At 47.9% G+C, this 21096-nt stretch overlaps 1 protein-coding gene across 2 annotated transcripts in view; it reads left to right on the top strand.

Moving 5' to 3' along the window:
- The window catches only part of PRKDC (protein kinase, DNA-activated, catalytic subunit), a 2139921-nt gene that overhangs the window by 1528870 nt on the left and 589955 nt on the right, over positions 1–21096 (top strand). The window contains exon 66 of one of the 2 annotated variants that reach the window (XM_069220131.1): positions 5458–5682. The exons of the other annotated variant lie outside the window; for it this stretch is intronic. Within the exon in view, the coding sequence (XP_069076232.1) occupies positions 5458–5682 (225 nt within the window). The remainder of the gene's footprint in view (positions 1–5457; positions 5683–21096) is intronic. 2 annotated transcript variants of the gene reach the window in all.

Raw genomic sequence — 21096 nt, 5'->3', positions numbered from 1 at the left:
CCAGTGAATACGCACTCTCTCCCAAAAACTCTGTATTTCATCCCACAATTGGCATACTGGTGCCCCCATGTAAGCTTCTAGTACCTAGGGCATTGGGGTTCCAGGGGATCCCTATGGGATGCAGCAGTTATTCTGCCACCGATAGGGAGCCCATGCAAAGGGTTCTGCAGGACTGCCATTGTAGACTTCGTGAACTGGGTGCATACACCCGTTCTCACTAAAGGTCACTGCACCAGGGCACTATGTCACCCCTATAGTAGGCCCTCTCAGCCCAGACGGCAGGGTGCAGGTACCTGTGTGTGAGGGCACCCCTACACTAGTAGAGGTACCCCCACAAACTCCAGACCCACTTTTCTGTACTTTGTGAGTCTAGGGACGCCATTTTACGTGTGTACTTGGACATAGGTCAACACCTATGTCCAGCTACATAATGGTGACCCCGAACCAATGCATGTTTGGTATCAAACATGTTGAACTCATACTCCAAAACTTTTGCAAGTATTGGTTGTATGATTCCATAGACTCTGGTTGCTCCTTAGAGGACCCCAGCATTGCTCCTACAGCCTTCTGAGGTTTTCCATGTAGCCCCAGCTGCTGCCACCCCACAGTCAGGCTTCTGCCCTCCTGTTCCTTGAGCAGTTAAAGCCCAGGAAGGCAGAACAAAGGATTTCCTTTGGGAGAGGGGTGTTACACCCTCCCCCTTTGGAAATGTTACACCCTCTCCCTTTGGAAATAGGTGTTACATGGCTTGGGAGGGGTAGCCTCCCAAAGCCACTTGTATGCATTGAAGAGCACATTTGGTGCCCTCCGTGCATACCCCAGTCTACACAGGTTCAGGGACCTCCAGTCCCTGCTCTGGCACTAAACTAGTCAATGGAAAGGAGAGTAACCACTCCCCTGCTCATCACCACCCCGGGGGTGGTGCCCTGAACTCCTCCACAGGGTCCCTGGGTTTCTGCCATCTTGAATACAAGGTTTGCAGGGAACTCTGGGACCATCTGAGTGGCCAGGCCAGGCAGGTGACGTCGGACCCCCCTCCTGATAGGTGGTCACCCAGCTAGGTGATCAATACCCCTTACAGGGCTATTTAGGGTCTCTCCTTTGGGTGGTTCCTCAGATTCAACTTGCAAGATTTCAGCAGGATTCCTCTGCATCCCTTACTTCGACTTCTGACCAAAGAAACTGCATCTGGACTCTCCAGGACCCGACAATCTGCAACAAAGAATAAGACTTCGCCTGCAAAATTGTTTCTCTGGGTCATTACAGTTTTTGCAACATTTCCCTGGTTTTGCATCCTCTGAGGACAGCCTGTCCTCATTCTGCACAGGAAAGAAGGAGGAATCTCCCTTGGAGTGAAGGAGTCACTTCCCTGCAATGCAGGCATCAACAGCATCATTGACCGGCTGCGTGGATCCTGCAACACGGGTAGTTATCGGAAGTGGTCCAAAAGATCCTTTCTACCAGCTGTCCAACTTGGGTAACGGTAAGCCCTTGCCTGCCCATGCAGGACAGTTCCCCCATGCACTACGTCCTTTGCAGCTGCCAAGGCTTGTTGGCACTTCTTTCAAGGGGCCTTCAGTCTTTGTGTAGCTCCGCGCCCAACACTCCTTCCTGCGATGCACACCTTTCTGAGTGACTCTCCTGCTGCGTGGGACTCCTTTTCATAGTGCTGCTTTTGCATCTCCTGTGGGCTCTTGTGTGTGCTGCCTGTGCTTCTGTGGGCTCTCTGCGACGCTGAGGGTCCCCTCCCATATGCCCTCCTGGGCTCAGTCCTCCTGGGCCTTGCTGGTCCCTGGCAGCACCATTTTCTGCCAGCCGCGAGTTTTGCCTGTGCCAAGGCTTATTGGTAAAATCTGGACACGCAAACCCGACTGCAACCTTACTTCTGACGTGGGACATCACCTGCATCCTCCAGGAACCCGACTCCGACTCCAGGGCTGCAGTGCTGACTTTCTTTCTGCACCGTTGACCAACTCCTGCAATCCTCAGCTTGGTGGGTAGAGGCTCCTGCCCCCACTGGACTCTGCTGTGCCTTCTGGACTTGGTCCCCTCTTTCCACAGGTCTTCTTCTTCAGGAATCCACTGTTGGTCTCTTGCAATCGTCTCTGGGTTTTGCAATGCTCTTCTTTTCTTCTAAGTGGGCATTCTGGGGACATTCTAGTAATTTACTCTTGCTTTCTGTTTGCTGGGGAGTGTTGTGGTACTTACCTTTGGGCTTTCCTGGTACCCCCAGCGACCCTCTACACACTCCACTTACCTGAGTGGGGGTGAAATGCTCACATTCCATTTTTTTAGTATATGGTGTGTGCTTCCCCCAAGTCCACTATCCTCTATTGTGTTTACACTATTTACACTATTTTTCTAACTATTCTTATGCCTATTTCTGACTACTAGCGTATGTATCTTGTGCATTACTTACCTCCTAAGGGAGTATTGCCTCTATATTATTTTTGTGTAGTGTTAACTGAATAAAGTAACTTTATTTTTGTAATCGTCTGTAAGAAGAGTGTATTCTTTCATGTGTGTAAGAGCTGTGTGACTACAGTAGTATTGCATGAGCTTTGCATGTCTCCTAGAAAAGCCTTGGCTGCTCATCCACAGCGACCTCTAGAGAGCCTGGCTCTTAGACACTGCCTACACTACACTAATAGGGGATGCCTTGTATACGGTGTAAGTACCATAGGTACCCACCACACACCAGGCCATCTTCCTACAGTGGGCATAACTCTAACCCTAGGTGCCTAATTCCTTCCAAACAAGATGGAGGAATTTGAAAAGTAATGTTCACTGCAGCTCGTCCACCTTGGGGATGGTACTGGCATGAAGTGGGCATTTCTCCCAATTTAGCTAATTTTCCCTCCTGTGCTGCTGCCATAAGTGTGGTCAGGACAGGGGCGTTGGTCCCCATTACAAAGGCAGCAAGGCCATTGAAGCTCCCCTCGCTGGAATGTCCATCCTGCCTGGAGAGGAGGTCACACCTCTGTCCAGAGCAGGCCTTTGTCTCAGGCCCTCGAGAGCGCTGGCACTCAACGTGGGGGGTGGGAGGGACGGGGGCAGACAGGCAGACATTTGTCTGTGGTGATTGAACTGGTCAGGACCAGTAAGTCAGTGCACCAGTAGCTGGTAGGTTTTCACGGGGCACCTCAAAGGTGTCCTCTGGGTACAGTTATTAATAAATCCCTCACTGGCATCAGTGAGGGTTTAATATTCTGAGATGTTTGATGCCAAACATCCATATTTTCAGTGAAGCCATCATGTAGCTGGGTATCTCTTAGTGACCAGTGTCAGGCACAAGTACTTAAAATGGCTTCCCTGTTCACTCACTATCTATAAGAATCAACAAAGACATAGCAGGGGCACATCTGCTCATGCAGATATTCCCTCATGTGTAATATAATGCACCCTGCCTTTGGTGTGTAAGGCCTGCTAGAGGGGGAACTTACATATATTGCATGCAGTGTTTAGAGGACATAGTACACAGAATGTGTGTTATGCTGTGTTTTTAGTTTTGGGAGCACCTTGTCACGCAGCCTGCAATGGCAGTCTCCATAAGGTTGGTAGTGGGTCCCTCAGAGTGGCATAAATTGTGCTGCAACTCTGAGGGTCCCTATTCGGTACCCATGCCCAAGCTACCAGGGCTACCATTTACTAGGGACTTATAGGGTCCTGAAGCGCCTGGTCACTTCGCGATCAAGTGATTAGGTGTCTTGCTTTAGGTAAGGACCACTGGCACGGGGGACGTGGTTAGCAGGAACCCAGTACACTTCAGTAAAAATTGCATCTACAATCCAGGCAAAAAGTGACAAGGTACAGCAACTAGAACCCACTTCCCTACACCCTTTCATGTAAGTCAATCCATCACCTTGCCTACATTTTGTTGCAAGCTCTTCCCTGTAAATCCAGAAGTCTCCCGGGACCTGCTCACACCCACCGCTGCTACGTTAATGAGCCTGACTGCACCACTCTCCTGGGCGCGGATGTTATTCGGGCGTCTAAGTTCGGTCCCCCCTGTCAGTCTGTCACTCAGTGAATGAGCCTGGTCTCCAGCTCCCAACGGATTAGCCCCAGTTTCCCCCGGGGTCGGCCCTTCTCCACTGTGATATACTTAATGAGCTTCGCAACTATGGTGCCCCCTCACGTGCGGTCACAGGTGCTGGTGTCTAGCTTGTGGCTTCCTTCGCCCCCCGTTTCCCTGATCCACAGGTGAGCAGCCCACTCACAGGCACTTGCCGGGTAACTCCAAATTCCCCCAGGGCCACATGCCTCTTCTCTGGTGTGCCGTGCTACCATTTAGGGTGTGGATGCGGCTCACCCCCGGAACAATCTTCGGGCAAACACCAGCTGAATGCCGTGGCCGCCTCTAATTAAAAACGTTGACTGGGCCCACTCGTGCCTTATGGACCCAGACCTGACCAGTTCCAGACTTGGGGGAGGGTGTTCAAGGATCACCGAACTACAGGCCACAGGCGCTGGAGCTGAGCTAACAAACATATGACGCCATTCACACCTTCCGATGGGAGGGGCTCTTGTTCTTGAATCTGTTCACCTGCATGTTCCATTATAAATAATAACATATTTAATTTATCAGCGTATTTGTTTGATACATAATATAAATGATCATTGCCATATGATGTTGCCTTTGATGTTACCCACCTCATTGAATCCATCCCTAATAGATACTTAAATAAAACTTGTCAAAAACATATAATTTGACAATAAATCTCAATTACATGTATCACTTACATAACCAGCATGCAATATAATGATGACAGAACTGGTTCTGAAGATATGCTATAAAGTTGAAAAAGGAAGCCCAAGGATTCGTGTGAAATGTTGCAGCTTCTGTGTATTTTGTTTCTGATTTTGCGCTAAATGTTAACATGCATTTTGGTTAAAGAAGTGTTATTGTCTCTACTGTGGAGGAAGTGCCGGAACTTTAATCTGATCATGAATTGGGCAGATCTGCAGTTACAAGGCAAGGACTCATAAGTGTCAAAATAAGGTTTCTTTGGCAGCTTGTGCGGGTTGATTGTTTTTTATCTTTGGGTATATTTTGTGTGTTCTTTTGATGTACAGCAACATTTCACTGTGCCTCAGTTTGATATCTGTGTGTAAGTGTTGTTTGTTGCTTATTATCTCAGATGTTATTTGCTTGTTGAATTTCTGCCTCCAGTTATCTCATCAACATTCGTCAAAATATGCTTTATTGGAATGTAGAAAGAGCAAGTTCACTTTTAACCTTTTCTTGAACTTCCACTTTACAGGTTTAAAGTTTCTCCTGTTCTAATAATGAAAGCCTTAGCCTCAGAGTGGTTTGAAATGCCCTGACATAAGTGCTGCTTAGATACATAAAACTGTATTTTATCGATGTTCATCATTCATAGAATGAACCATACCTTGATAAAATGTCAAACAAAGAGGATCTTTTGACTGATTGGCAATGTGTTTCTCCTTTAGGAAACTTACCTACCATATATGATGCGCAGTAAAGCCAAGTTGCTTCTTCAGGGAAACGATGACCAGGCTTTGCTCACGTTTGTTGACAATTCCATGAAAGTTGAACAGCAAAAGGCGCTTTTGGAAACTCACTACAGCCAAGAACTCAGCCTTCTGTACATTTTACAGGATGATTTTGACAGAGCAAAATACTATATCAACAATGGTATTCAGGTGTTCATGCAGGTAACAAAGCTACTTGAATTGTGGGTGTTGTGATAAATCAGGGCACAATTGCAATAATATTGCCTTTCTTCATTCACATAAAATATCCATATGCTAGCATATTTCAGTATCTAACTGCATATGGTAATATGAGTATTTAGATGTTCCCCGTTAAAGCAAATATTGGAAAACAGAAAAGTCATTTTGAAATAGGTTAAATTAAGACAATCTGAAGCATAAGACTAGTGTTAGAAATTGGATTGTTGATTGACTGAGGTGTGAGTCCTGGTCAAGCAGCAGCCTCAATCCTAGTCACGTTACGGCTCAAGCAAATCCCAAATTAACCTGTTATCACACTGTGGTAGCTTGGCACAGAGCAATCAGGCTTAACCTGGAGGCAGTGTGTATAGTATTTGTGCAACAGTTCCAACAGTGAAACACCACGCAAAAAGGATCTCACATCAGGTTTGAAAAATATAACTTATTTCAATAAATAGAATAAGACAAAAATCCAATAAGCAGAACTTGAGTTATGAGTTTTTAAAGATTAAATTGTAAAATAGCGCTCAGAAACAAGAAGTGTCATCTGGGGATATCTGGTTGCACTGGACCGGGACTAAGTCAAGAGTTCAGGCCGACCACTAGTTGGCTACAGGAACCCAGTTGGGCTCGCTGAACCAAAGTACTTTAAATCTGGGTTGCGGAGCAGTGCACCCGTTCCGAACCACGCAGCAGAGGGGATGTGTCGCTTTTCTCCATGCAACAGTGACAATACGTCCGTTCCGAGAGGCGGTGAGGCTGCTGTGTGAGTTTCTGATGCATCGACAAAGAATTGGGCAGTCAAGGTGATGCATTGTTTCCGATGAACACAGGGGCTGCAATGCAGAGTTGCATCATCGAGGCTGCTGTTGATAGGAATGTGAATACCTTGCACCAAGAAAAATGGCGGTGTCAGTTCCAAAGGCGATGCACTGGTTTTGAGATGCAAGGTACAGCAACAATGTGATTTTGGTTGCTCTGGTCCTGACCCACACAGTAGAGGTGATGCATTGGTTCTGCTCAGTTCTGCTCCCTCAGCAGAGTATGCATTGGTTATGCAGGAGCAAAGCACCTCATCCACATTTACAAGGATCCAGAACTCGAGTGACACCACTTGGCAGGGCAGACTCCTAGTGAACAGAGTCCAGGTGCAGGAGCAGGGTGGTTGAAAGTCTTTTTTTTGTCCCTGAAACTTCAGATCAAGAGGCCAGCCAACTAGCCCTGGGTGTCTCTTTGGGCTCTGGGAGATCGCAATGCAGTATTTCTTACTCCCAGGGAAGAGGGCCCCAGGCCCAGGTCAACACAGCAAATTAAGAGACCAGCAAAACAGCAGTCCAGCTGAGTGGCAGGCCTTCCGCAGCATGATAGTCTTTCTTCCCGGCAGAGTATCCACAGGTCCAGGCGTATACTGAAGTGGTGGTGTCTGAGGTCCAGTATTTATACTTTAGTGCCCTGGTTCTGGAATGTGGGAGTCACTTCTAGAAAGTAGCTTTGAAGTGCAACAAATCCCTTCTGCTCCTGCCTCCCAGCTGGTTGGAGTGACAATACAGGGTCATTAAGCCTTTGTGTGGCCAGGACACACCTTATTCAGGTGTAATTGAGGCTGTGTCCAGCTCCTCCGCCCCATCCTGTCCTGCATGACCCATAAAGTCACACTTAAGTTCCCTTTGTGTGTGGCTCTTTAGAAGGAATACACAAAGCCCAACTACCAACTACACCCAGTCATGTTACCAGAGACAGGCTGCAGGGCCCAAATGGCTAAGGCAAGAAAATGCCAACATTCTAATAGCGGCATTTTTCGAATTACACTTTAAAATCCAACTTCACTATTAGATAGGATTTTATATTTTGATTCCAGAGAACCGAATAAGAATGGGCCATGGCTTCCCATTTGTAAGTTATACTTATAAGGTGTAATAAGGCAACTGCAATGATATCCTATTGGGAAGATAGGCCTTGCAGTAGTGAAAAACGAATTTGAGTTTTTCATCACCAGGAAATGTTAACATAAAACTTACATGTCCTTCTCTTTAAATAAATTGCACCCTTCCCTCTGGGCTGTACAGGGCCTACCCCAGGAGTGACATGTATTAAAGAGGAAGGTTTGGGCCTGGCAAAAGGTTTATTTTCACAGGTCGACATGGCAGTTTAAACCTCACACACAGGCTCTGCAGTAGCAGGCCTGAGAGATCTTTTAAAAGCCTCCTTAAGTGGGTGGCACAGTCAGTAGTCTGTGCTGCAGGCCTACTAGTAGCATTTAATTTGCAGGCCCTGGGTACGTGTAATACATTTTACTAGGGACTTAAAAGTAAATTGAATATGCCAATTGGAGAGTAAGCCAATATTACTATGGTTTAAGGAGTGAGCACATGCATTTTAGCACTGGCTAGCAGTGGTAAAGTGCTCAGAGTCCTAACGCCAACCAAAATAGGTCCAACAAAATGGAGGGGGGGGGGAAGAGTCTAGAGAAGAACACCCTAAGGCTAACAGGTCTAACAACTAGTTTTATTTAATATTTTAGAATCCTATTCGTTCGTAATGTAGTAGGGAGCGCATGTCTTAGATAATTTGATAGCATATTTCTTAGGACTGGAGAAATGGTTAGTGGCGGTCTCTTGCACCTTTAGGTTGGCTTGCTGGACAGGCTCAGCTGGTGATACTGCTGATCCTTAGCATGAGATGCTATCCAGCCTGAGTGATATATACTACCCATTTGGCAGAGGTAATGTTCAGGTTTAGAGGTGAGGAAAGGGAATGATAGACATGCCACTTATTATGCTACTTACTGGGAGTTGCAGACCATCACTAAATGGCTACATGCAGCACCCACCTTAACCCTCCCAAATCTACAAGACTGTTTCTCACACTTCTGATGGATTTATATTTGCCCAGCAGGAGCACTTAATCATTACCACGTGGGCCCATGTGGCATAAGGTCTACCTGCCAGGTGTGATGTCATCAGAGTATAATAGGCGCCTTCTGTCACACTGTCAGCAGTTCCTATTTTTCCATACTCATCAGCATAGGTCTTGAGCATCCTGCGCACCACCACAGGAGGCAGGTCTTTCTCCTACCTCGCCCCAAAAACCTGGAACTCCCTCCCCACCGACCTTCGCAAAATTAAAGACCTACTAGTCTTCTGAAGGAACCTCAAGACTAGTGACCTTCCCCAGCCCGCCCCCCCCCCCAGCGCCTTGAGACCCTCACGGGTGAGTAGCGCGCTCTACAAATTTCTTTGATTGATTGATTGAGCTCTTTCATTCCTTCACTGATGAAATTTGACAGTTGTTTTCATGTCCACTGAGAGGATTGCAGGGTTTCAACCATGACCCAGATGCTCAAAGAAAATATCCTTGTTCGATCCATGTGACACCTGCGTGTGGTGTCTGGATTAAGACCATGCATGCCTTTGATACTCCTGATCACTGATGCACTTGAAGGCCATAAGAGGGTCAGTGGTCAGGCAATTTTTGGAACAATGTTCTAAAGATCGTCACACAAAAAACATACAATGTACCACCTGGAGGAGAAATCCTCTTCTTTTTTCAACTCTAGGGACAATTCAGAATCTTGGCAGAATTTTCTGTTGCCTGGCTTTTCCTCATTGTTGGAAATGGTCCTGCCATTGAAGAAGATGAAGCCTTAGTTCCTGACACCTGTCAGCTGACCCTGTTCAAGCCAAGCCATCTAGCTAGATATGCTGGATTTGTTCAGGACTGTTTTGATATCTTTTTGGCCAGTCCTAAAGGTTGAGAACTATCCTGTGGGGTTGGCAAATTTGGCAGCTCCAACCCCTCCAACTCATGACTCCATGGTCTCTGATATGTTAGTAGAAACAGGTGTCTGTCAAAGTGCTGTCACCCATTTAATCACCACCACCTTTGATAGTGAAACCATCTTCATATTAATCAGAATAGAGAAGAGAAAATTCAGAGGCTGTTCTGATGTTGTGAGCGCACCGCCACCCACAGCACCACGAGTGGGACTCAGCTGCCTCATTTCATGGGCCCTTGGTGGATCGGGACTCATCCCTAGGGCTCTCTCACAGGCTCCCCTGCAGGCAGAACCTGTGGCAGAGCACAAGGAGAGGCCCCGCAGGCTCCAGCTGCCACTGGTTAGGGGAGGGTAACCAAACAGTGCTCGGACACCCCCGCTTCTCTATTCGTTACCCAATTTGGGTAGCTTGTTTGTTTTTTTCCTGCATTATTTCTGTGCTGATAAAAAAAGAATGCAGAAGAGCAACCTCCAATCATTTCAGCCAGGTAACCCCCCTATAATCTTGTGGAAAAAAATTGTCCAGTTTGGAGCTGACAGACTTTGAGCATGCTGGGTTCTTTAAGCCCATGATTGTTATGAAATTGCAAGTTCCAGAATGCAATATGCTGCTGAGAAGAAAAAGCAGACTGTCTAAAGGTGCCGTGCTCATATTATCTTGCATTTTGCCCCACCATAGTAGTCCCTGATTTGTAGTTCACTTAATCCATATACTGTGCTGTTTATAGCCTGGCCTCTGTTCTTCTGAGGATCAAAGGTTTGCCTCTGCTGAAGCAGTGGTGCTGCTGTGGGGTCTCATTTCGTTTGATGTGGGAGGGGTTTGTCTCTAAGGCTACAGTCTATTTCTGAGGTCAGGAGATTTTGCAAAGTGGGTCATTTGCCCATAGAGGCAAATGTGAAAGCGTGTTCTGCCCAAAGCAGTGGTTAGTTTCTGGTGAGGAAACTATTTAGGTCCACATCTCCTGTGGCGATCTTTTCCTGGAGGCCCAGACCCTAAAGGTTTTTTTTTACTGTTCATAATGGTCTGGGCAGCAACTTGCACCTCGTTGTGCAACTGTTAATTTGAAGATAAATTGCTAGGAGCAGAGCTGGAACAGCAAAGCAGCTGTAATTTGTCCTTGGATGTGAGGAGAGGGAGAGGTCAGTGGGTGCGGCAAGGCTGAAGAGTCACGTGGCTGCACAAAATTACTTGGGTTGGGAGGAACTTGCGCAATTCTGCGGCGTTACATAAAAACTCTGCAAGATGCCGTGGAGTTCTGTGAGCGAGTGGAAATTGGTATGTTGTGCTGATTTTTACCGTCAGGAGCTTGTTCTGTGCTTAGAATTCAGCGCGGATGGCACCACGTGGTGTGCAAAAGGCCGGTGCTGCTGAAGTTGGCTTTACTGCCGCTCAAGTAGATTTTTCTACTTGAGCAGCAGCTTTTCCAATGCGAATGGTCATGACCACCCACATTGGGAAAATCTTGCCGGATGCCTTCCTCGTAACTGAAAATTGTGCTAAGGGGCGCCAATTCTTGCTCATGCTCACTGCAGGAGGCAGGCTCAGTACATGGTGTGAACCTGTATGTGAGGCACCCTGTACTGAGTCCAGGTAACCCCTAGTGATAGTGTAGGTGGCTCTAGATAACCAGAGTTCTCATAAGGGTAGCTGTGGAGAGCAGCTTAGGCTTATCCAGGAGGGTATAAAGCGGTAGCAAATACCATACAGGTCACATCAGTGTTAGAAAAATGTTATATATACACTAGAATTAACTTGGGTATATCTCCTAACCGGAGATATGAACATACAAAAATATACTTAGCAACACATAAGTAAAGGCTTAACATAACATGGGCCGGCGGTAGGGCACGTAAATCATATACTAAAAAAATGGAATGCGAAAATCACTTCCAACCCACACTACCACCCAAGGACCCTTAGGACTGGGGAAGTACTGAAACCCCAAACATAGGTAGATAGGATACCCCAGGCTCCCGTGTGCACAGTAGTAATCTCAGGTCAGTGTCCATAGGATAAAATGGGGAAGTCATAGTTGGAGTTTGCCCGTTTTAGGACCCTTCCCAGAGGACCCCGAGGAAACCCATTAGGGTGAAGGACGCTTGACAGTGCCCTCACCCATGGATACCCAGAACAGTGGAGTACCTGCCCCAGGGAGCCCAGATGCTTAGGGGTGAAGTTTTGTCAGAACCTCACGTTGAAGTCAGTGGGGACCTCGGTTGGCCAGCTGCTGTCGTGACCCATGGATGAGGTAGGTGGATACAGGCATGGATCCCTGAAGAAGAGGACCTAAGGAAAGAGGGGACAAGGTCCAGACCACCCGGAGATGCCCAGGCTGTGCAGGAAGGCAATGCCTACCCTTCTCGGGATGCCTTCCTGGAGGATGGTGGACAAAGACGTGCAGTTATGGAGTCCAGGTGATGCAGGAAGATTGCAGGCGAAGTCCACTAGCTGCCCCATGACAGTTGTCGAATTGCAGAGAGGTCATTGGTCAGCAGGACCACCAACAAGCTTTGGTAAATGTAGGGAAGCGTTGCACGGAGTTTGCAGGATTTGAGGGGACCAGCAAGGTCCAGGTGACCCAACCTTGGCAGGTAGGTCAGGGAAAGCCCTCAGCACACAGGAAAGCCACCAGGAATCAGTGGAGCCCCTAGCAGGACCCTCTGGCAGCAGGCACAGGGAGTCACAGGAGGTCTCAACAGCAAAGTGGGTTGCCCGAGTGGCAGGTGTTGCAGAGAGGACATTGTTCCTGGAGCTGGAGCGTGCTGGATGCTGAGACTTCTTTGAGCTAGGAGGTGTTTGGAAAGAAGAGCCAACAAGCTTTAGCAACAACAGACGTGGTGCACAGGGGGGTTCCAGCCAAGCTGCTCCAGTGAGGGACCACAGACTTCCCATTTGCAAGGAAGATATGTCCGACCTTTGACCACCAACTGTGTTGTAGAGCCTCGAAGAGTTAGTTGGACAGCAGGATCCACAAGCCGGTCGTTGTTGTTAAGGTGCCTTCAAATGCAGAAGAGTGACTCCTTCGCACCAAGGGAGATTCCTTCTTGCTTTCCTAAGTTCAGGTAGAGTCCTGGTGACTCTGGAGGATGCACAGCCACTGGGTTTCAAAAGTCTTTGCAGAACTTGGAAACAAAGTTGCAGTAGGAGGCCTCCTACTGATTACAGTCTTGCTTCTGGTTCCAGCAAAGAACAGCATCGTCTCAGGTGTCCAGGAAGCAGAAGTGTCTTGCAGACGGTTCCTGACGTCTTGCAGATGAATCAAGAGCCCTTAAGTAACCCAGGAAGGGGATTGGACACATTCTGCAGGGACCCACCCATCGGGGTGGAGGGGGAGGCGGAGACGTCCCCTAGCTGGGCTAACCAGTCAGATTCTCCCAGGGGCCGCTGCTCATTTATTTCCAAGATGGCAGAATCAAGGGGCCACCTGGCAGAGATCTGTGCACCTCCCTAAGGGAGAAGCTTGAAGGGGGTGGTCACTTCCCTGTCATTTGTGCGGTTTTGCACCAGAGCGGGAACCAGGGGTTCCTGCACTGGGGCAAACTGGTTTATGCAGGGAGGGGACCAAATGTGCCCTTCAAAGCAGTCTGGTGGCACTCAGAGGCACCCCAGCCCAAATACACTTTTCAAAAGAAGAGCTGGTCATACTTCTGTCTTACAGGAAATCCTTTATTCGGCCTTCCCCTGCCGAGTTAGACTCAGCAGCAGGAGGGCAGAACAGCATCTGGGGTCGGCAGCAGCACAGGCTGACATGCAGACCCTGCAAGGCTATACAGGGAGACTTTGGGGGATCCCCTTGGGAACCCCCAAAGTACATGGCATCATGCAACTAGCACTGGATTTGGTGTGGTTGCATGATTCCAACATGTTTGATACCAAACAAGCCTGTGTTCGGTGAAGTAATTTTGCAGCTGGACAACTCGTCTTGACTAGTGTCCACTACATACCTTAAGATGGCTTCCCCACACTTACAGAGCCCATGAAATGGAGTCTGGAGTTTGTAGGGGCACCTCTGCCCACACACTTAGAACCATGCACCCTGTCCTTTGACTGAAGGACCTACCTTAGGAGTGACCTACAGGGTCAGAGTGCAGTGACCATGATATAAGGCAATCCTTATATCTGGAGTGAAATGTGCATCATCATTTCACACAGGCTGCAATGGCAGGCCTTTAGTTACAGTTTGCATGGGCCCCCATGAGTGGCACAATGCATGTTGCAGCCCATGGGAGACTCCTGTTGTACCAATGCCCTTGGTACCTAAGTATCATATACTAGGCACTTACATGGGTGTGCTAGTATGCCAATTGTGGGGTCTAAAAGTTATCATACAACTTAATTTAGGGGAGAGAGCACTGACACTGGGGTCTTGATTTGCACTCTTTGATTGAAGAAAGCCTAGGAAGATGGCTTGGGTGGAAGGCTGCAAGTGTGCATACATTTATATCCAGCCATATCGGCTATCTGCAGAGAATGGAGGAAACTGCCAGCATGAGCAGACCATCGACTCTTTACCTGTGACACCTCTCTCATCCACCTCTGTATGTTGCTTAGTTCCCTTCACTCCCAGAGGCAATGTATGCTTCCATTAGAAATAGAAGTAAGCTAATTTGACTCCTTGGCCCTCTGTATCTCAGTGCTTTTCTGATAAGTGCTAAGGCACGTCTTGGCCTGCTCATCAGACTCTTGTGTTTGTATGCGTCTTCAATTCACTGCCCATCGAGCCTCCATACCACTGCTTCTAAATCTTTCTACTAATAAAGGTTGGACCACACTGCACTGGGGCATGTTGCAGTGTGGCTTTTCTCTTCCATGATAGGCCATCCGGCTGAGTTTCTAGCACTCTCCTTGTTGCTGCTGCTGCTCACTTTGCTAAATCTTATCCAGGAAAAGAAGCATAATTAGTTCTCTGCTGATCTTCAGTGGGAAAGTATGATCATCAAATGAATGCAGACATTTACCTTCTCTCATGCCAGTGATATCTGATGGATACTTCTAACCACAGATTTGTCACCTTATATATACTGTAGGGAGCTGGGTACTGGTTGCAGTGTGCACCCACACTTTTTGCCTGTTTTTTTTTAGATGGAACTTCGACTAAAGTGCACTGGGCTCCTGCTAATCAGGTCCCCAGTGCCAGTGTTCCTTCCCTAAAACAAGACACCTGGTCACTTGATCCCCAAGTGACCAGGCTCCTCAGCCCCATGTAAGTACCTAGTAAATGGTACCCCTGGTACATAGGGCATGGGTACTGAAGAGGACCCCTTAGAGCTGCAGCACAACTTGTGCCACACTGAAAGACCCAGCACCAACGTTATGCCAGCTGCCATTGCAGGCTCTGTGACAAGGTGCTCTCAAAATTGAAAACACAACATGGCACACACGCCTGTGTGCCATGTCCCCTAAACACTGCATACAGTATATGTAGGTCACCCCTCTAGCAGGCCTTACAGCCCTTAGGCAGGGTGCATTATATTACATGTGAGGGCATATCTGCATGATCAGATATGCCCCTGCTATGTCTTTGTCTGGTGTGGCGGAGGTGGCCAGCATTAGGCTGATGCGGCTTGCTTCACCTGGCAGGCTTGGCTACCTCACCTACCCCAAGCAAGTTACTTCCTAAGTTAAATCCTAAGATTTTCTAGGACTACCGAATGGCCGCACAAGGTTCACATAAGAACTGTCTAAAGACTCAAGGATTTAAGGACCTGAACATTTGTAATTGAACGTGCTCGTGACCCCTTGCCGCAAAGTGATAGGACAGCCTAAGGGGTGTGTCACCCATCCTTTTCCGCTTGGCCTTTGTGTGGCAGTAGGAGCCACTGTAGCAGTACTAGGCAGTACCTGACATTTCTTCTGAGGTATTTCCGTCAGTTAAAGCAGCAAAATCAAGAGCAAAAATTAAGAGCCAAACTAAGGTGATCAGGCGACCAAGCTAGAAATCGTCAAGGAAGGAACTCTTGAAATATACGGAACAAGGGGAAATTCACGGATGCTAAGGAAGCTGCAAACATGCGCAAGTAATTGTCTAAACATTATGTCCATCACGGTGGAATCATCTACATCAAACACGAACATGATGGGCACATTCCCCACTAAGGAACCTGAATCCACATTGAGTCAAGGAACCGGAAGTATGCAGCAGGTTGCGGTGTTATCTTGCTTGGCTCCTAATTCAACCGCCTCAGTCGACGCTCCTAGCCGGGAGGACAGCAAGTCTGCCCAATGTGACTTAACAAATGCTGCAAGGTCCATTGTAGGGCCCATTGTAGAGTTGACTGCTGTCCAGAGAAGCACAGAGGACAATACTGCATGTTCTGGGAAGTGTAGGACCGGAACTAACATGTGTCAAACATCTCTGGCTATCCTGGCCGACCTGGCTCATACAGTCCATCATAAAAAAAGAAGGGGCAAAAAGTCACCATCGAACCTTGCCGAAATCACAGTTAAAGCCTAAAGTATTTCCAACCTCAAAGAACACTGACTCACATTTAACTTCTACACTTGCAGTAATACCAATACTGGCTCTCCTTACACAATGCTTACTTTGTTTATTTTCGATCAGCAACTGGGAGAGCAGAGTACACAGGCAGAGCCCAGGCATGGGAGAACCCTTGTAGGACATTGTGACGTTGAACAGTATACAAAGCCCTATCCACTAGCAGACATAAATGAATATACATAGGAGCCCAATATATTACTAGGAGAAGTAGTATCATCAGGGAATAAGATCTGCAACAAGGCAACTTGGAATCATGTTTCTCAGGGTACAGAAACAAGAGTGTCACATCTCTCCAATGACAACTTTAACTTTAAAAATAATTATAATTTGGGACTGGAAACGAGCAGACATGACTTTCAAAAATCCAACATGAGCTTCATTGTGGAAGAAGATGCTTAAAAGACTTCTGCCGTGCTGACTTCCGGTTCAGTTATAATTGACGATCCAGTGCCAGTTGCTGTTCCAAAAATCATGGACAATAAACTGGAACTCTCAATAAAAGCACAATCATTGCAGTCACAGTCATCTCCTATCCCCTCAGATGGAAAGAATGGTTATACATCAGATGCACATGCCTTACACCTATTTAGCTTAGGGCTTTCTACATTAGATAACCTTATTATCACCAGGGCTGGCCCTCAAATGAACAGCATAACATCAGATGACCTAAATTTCCTAGATGAAAACCATCAAAACCTTGTTAAAAGTGATCTGCGTTATATAGATTAACATGAGGCTTTAAATCAGCCCCCAAATGAGAATGAAATTCTTTAGATCAACTTATGCTTAGTATCATGGTTATGTGTCCAACATTGGATTCAATCGCAAATGCATTCGTGATGCAAACTTTAAAATTTGATAGCCAATTAGAACTCACCAGGTAACCTACAGCCTCAATAATGACAATAGGCCATAGGATGGCCCTGGTGGAGGGCGCAGTGAAGGAAAACCTAACGCTATAATCTACTCATGACCTCAAAGAAAGCAAGAATTTTTCCCCCTTGTTGGAGACATTGCTGGAAGTCCCCAGAGTCATAAATGATATTATTGAGGATTGTAGGTCCAATCTCAAAAGTCTGACAGGTGCTGAATCTACCATCGAAGAACCCCTGTCCTCTGTAAATCTACCAAGTGGCGCAGAGTAATAATTTCCTGGGCAAAAATCCAAAGCCCACACAGAATCTCAGGCCTGTATTGGAGATATGATAGAGGAGTTAAGCATGTCTCACGTGCTCATGGTAGATGTACTCTCCCCACCCAGAAGGAAGACACAAAGGAGGAGGGTAAATGCAAAAAGAAAAACTAAAGCTACTGGGAAAAAAGCTAAAGGCAAAAGGGGAGTGTTTAATAAAACCTGAACACGCAATATTGCACTGAAAGGAATTAAAGTACTCTCAAATCCTGTCATTATTTGTCCCTGTAGAAAATTTCTTAGATGGTAGTTTAGTCAAAAGCGATCAGACAAATGGTAAATTTCTAAATCAAAATCCTGGTTTGCTGTGCAGCAAAATTTGCACACACAGGGCACCTTAGATGTGCCCCCTGAAAAGCTACCAATTACTAATGTGCTTACTGTTTGATCCCGACCAGTTCAGCTACCACAGACAGGCTTCTGGCCCCCCACGGTAAAAGCCAGCACTTTCAAGAGCCTGAGACAAAAGCCTGTACTGGTTTAGAGGTGTGACCTTTTCTCCCAAGCAGGAAGGACATTCCAGGGCATGCGAGCTTCAAAGGCCCTGTTGCCTTTGTAATGTGACCCAGGTCTCTCCAGATGGTGGAGATGGCCAACCCCTCTGTCCTAACTCTGCATTTGGCAGCAGCACAGACAGGAAGAATAGTTAAACTAGGAGTGCCCACTTTGTGCCAGTCCCACCTCCAGTATGGATGAGCTGAATTGGACACTACTTTTGAAATTCCTCCATCTTGTTTGGAAAGATTTAGGCCACTAGGGTTAGGGTTATGCCCACATACCAGCGGAAGTGGTCATTAGAAGTGTGTAGTCACCCTAAAGGTGAACAGCCCATTGGCTACCGCCTAGCACTCTCTGTAACCTCTAAACCCTAGAACTGAGATTCCTGATGGCCTAAGAAGAGCCGAACACTACAGAGTTGCACCAGCAGAGAAGACTGCAGACACCAACTGACTTGGCCCCAGCCCGACTGGCCTGTCTGGAGCCCTTGACAGTCCTGTGCAAAAAGAAGATCCGTCCTGCAGCCCAGCGACCTCCAAAGTTTTGGAAGGACTGCCTGCCTTCGGCAAAGATCAAGATCTCCTGAGAACAGCTGACCTGTTCAAGAAGAAACCAATTTTGAAAGAAAACTGACTCTCCCCTGAGGAACCGTGAGGCCGCCTCCGGACCCACCTCTGCAGCCGATGCCTAGGGCCCAAGTCCAAGTGACCCACCTGTCCTGCAAAGGTTCCACGGTGATTTTGTGTTTGAGTTTACCATGGGCTGAACCCTGCCGGATTCTGCTTCAAAGCCTGCAGCCTCAAACCGGCCCCTGACCACGACCTGTCTGGTAAGCTGTTCTCAACACCAAAAGTTACCCTGCCACCTGGAGCCCCTGGTCCTTGGGGAGCTGGACCATTGCTGTTTCTACATCCTCTAGCATCAGAACTTACCTGGGCAGCTGTGGATTTTCTTTGTTCATCCTCCTGGCCCGAGCCTGCAGCCTTTTTCCAAAACTGATCTCCTACATTGACTTGCATTACATGCCCAACGCTGTGTTCGCACTCTGCACCCGGCTGCCCTTGTGTATGCCTGTGTAGTTCCTAACTGTGTCACTGAGATTCTGCTAATCAGAACCTCAGTGCTCATGCTCTCTCTGCCTTTAAATTTGTCACTGTAGGCTAGTGACTACATTTACCAATTCTAATTAGCATACTGGACCCCCTTGTAAGTCCCTAGTATATGGTACCTAGTTACCCAGGGCTTTGGGGTTCCAGGAGATCCATATGGGCTGCAGCATTTCTTTTGCCACCCATATGGAGCTCAGACAAACCCTTACACAGGACTGCCATTGCAGCTTGCGTGCAAAACGCACACGTTATTTCACAGCCATTTTCACTGCACTTAAGTAACCTATAAGTCACCTATATGTCTAACCTTCACTTGCTGAAGGTTAGGTGCAAAGTTACTAAGTGTGAGGGCACCCTTGCACTAGCAAAGGTGCCCCCACATAGTTCAGGGCCATTTCCCCAGACTTTGTGAGTGCGGGGACACCATTACCCGTGTGCACTACATATAGGTCAATACCTATATGTAGCTTCACAATGTTAACGCAGAATATGGCTATGTAACATAACTAAGATCATGGAATTGTCCCCTCATTCCAAAGCTGGTATTGGGGAGCCAATTACATGCATCCCGGGGACTCCACTATGGACCCCCAGTACTGCCAACCAGCTCTCTGAGGCTTGCACTGCAGCTACAGCTGCTGCCACCTCACAGACAGGTTTCTGCCCTCCTGGGGTCTGGGCAGCCCAGTCCCAGGAAGGGCGAACAAAGCATTTCCTCTGAGATCAGGGTGTTACACCCTCTCCGTTTGTAAATAGATGTACAGGCTGGGGAGGGGTAGCCTCCCCCAGCCTCTGGAAATGCTTTGAAGGGCACAGATGGTGCCCTCTGTGCATAAGCCAGTCTTCACCAGTTTAGGGAACCCCAGTCCCTGCTCTGGCGCGAAACTGGACAAAGGAAAGGGGAGTGACCACTCCCCTGTCCATCACCACCCCAGAGGTGATGCCCAGAGCTCTTCCAGTGTATCTCAGACCTCTGCCATCTTGTTTTCAGAGGTGTGAGGACACTCTGGAGGCCTCTGACGTCAGAGACCCCTCCTGATAGGTGCATACCTGGGTAGGTAGTCAATCCTCCTCTCAGGGCTATTTAGCGTCTCTCCTGTGGGCTTCTTTTCAGAAGAATCCACCAGGACTCCTCTGCACTTCTCTCTTTAACTTCTGCCACGGATCGACCGCTGACTGCTCCAGGACGCCTGCAAAACTGCAACAAAGTAGCAAGAAGACTACCAACGACATTGTAGCGCCTAATCCTGACAGCTTTCTTGACTGTTTCTTGGTGGTGCATGCTTTGAAGGCTGCCTGCCTTAATCTAGCACTGGAAGCCACGAAGAAATCTCCTGTGGGTTGACGGAAATCTTCCCTCTGCTCCAGCAGGCACCAAACTTCAACGTCACCGGTACTCTGGGACCCCTCTCATCCGGACGAGCGTGGCCCCTGGGACACAGGTGGTGGACCTAAGTGACCCAGACTGTCCAGTGGTCCAACTGTTCAAATTTGGAGGAGGTAAGTCCTTGTCTCCCCTCTCCAGACAGTAATCCTGTGCACCGCGTGAACTGCAGCTGCTAGGGCTTCTGTACACATTTCTAAGGAATCCTTCGTGCACAGCCAAGCCCAGGTCCCCAGCACTCCGTCCTGCATTGCTCAACTCCCGGAGTAGACCTCCGGCTTCGTGGGACCCTCTTTTGTAGTGTTGAGACGACCTCCGTGTTCAGACGTTTTTAACCCGTGTTGAAGTGCTTCTGTGGGTGCTACCTACTTGTGCGTGGGCCCTCTATGTTGCCGTGGGCCCCCTCTGTCTCCTTTCCCAAGTGGCGACATCCTGGTCCTTCCTGGGCCCACGGAGCACCCTTTTTTCTCCAAATGTGACTCTTGCAGCTAGCAAGGCTTGTTTGCTGTCTTTTGCCAAAGAAACAACTCTGCATCCTCCAGCACTCCATGGGACATATTCTGCACTAAGGAGAAGTTCCTAGCATCTTTCGTTGTTGCAGAATCTTCAGCTTCTTCTATCCGGAGGCAGCCATTTTGCACCTTCTTCCGGGGTTTAGTGGGCTCCGTCCCCCTCCCCCTCCCCCACCCCCGGACACTTTCACCACTCTTGGACTTGGTCCCCTTCCTTTGCAGTTCCGCAGGTCCAGGAATCCGTCTTCAGTGTTTGCACTCTGTTGTGGTCTTTGCAAAATCCACTATCACTATCACGAATTTAGTGTGTTTCTGGGGAAATAGTAGTACTTTATTCCTACTTTTCAGGGTCTGGGGTGGGGTATCTCGGACACCCTTAGTGTTTTCTTACACTCCCAGCGACCCTCTACACACTACATTAGTATA

This window comes from Pleurodeles waltl, chromosome 2_2 (genome assembly GCF_031143425.1).
Source record: "Pleurodeles waltl isolate 20211129_DDA chromosome 2_2, aPleWal1.hap1.20221129, whole genome shotgun sequence".
Lineage (NCBI taxonomy): Eukaryota > Metazoa > Chordata > Amphibia > Caudata > Salamandridae > Pleurodeles > Pleurodeles waltl.
Note: the sequence above shows the minus strand (reverse complement) of the source record. Positions and strands in the feature narration are given on the sequence as shown.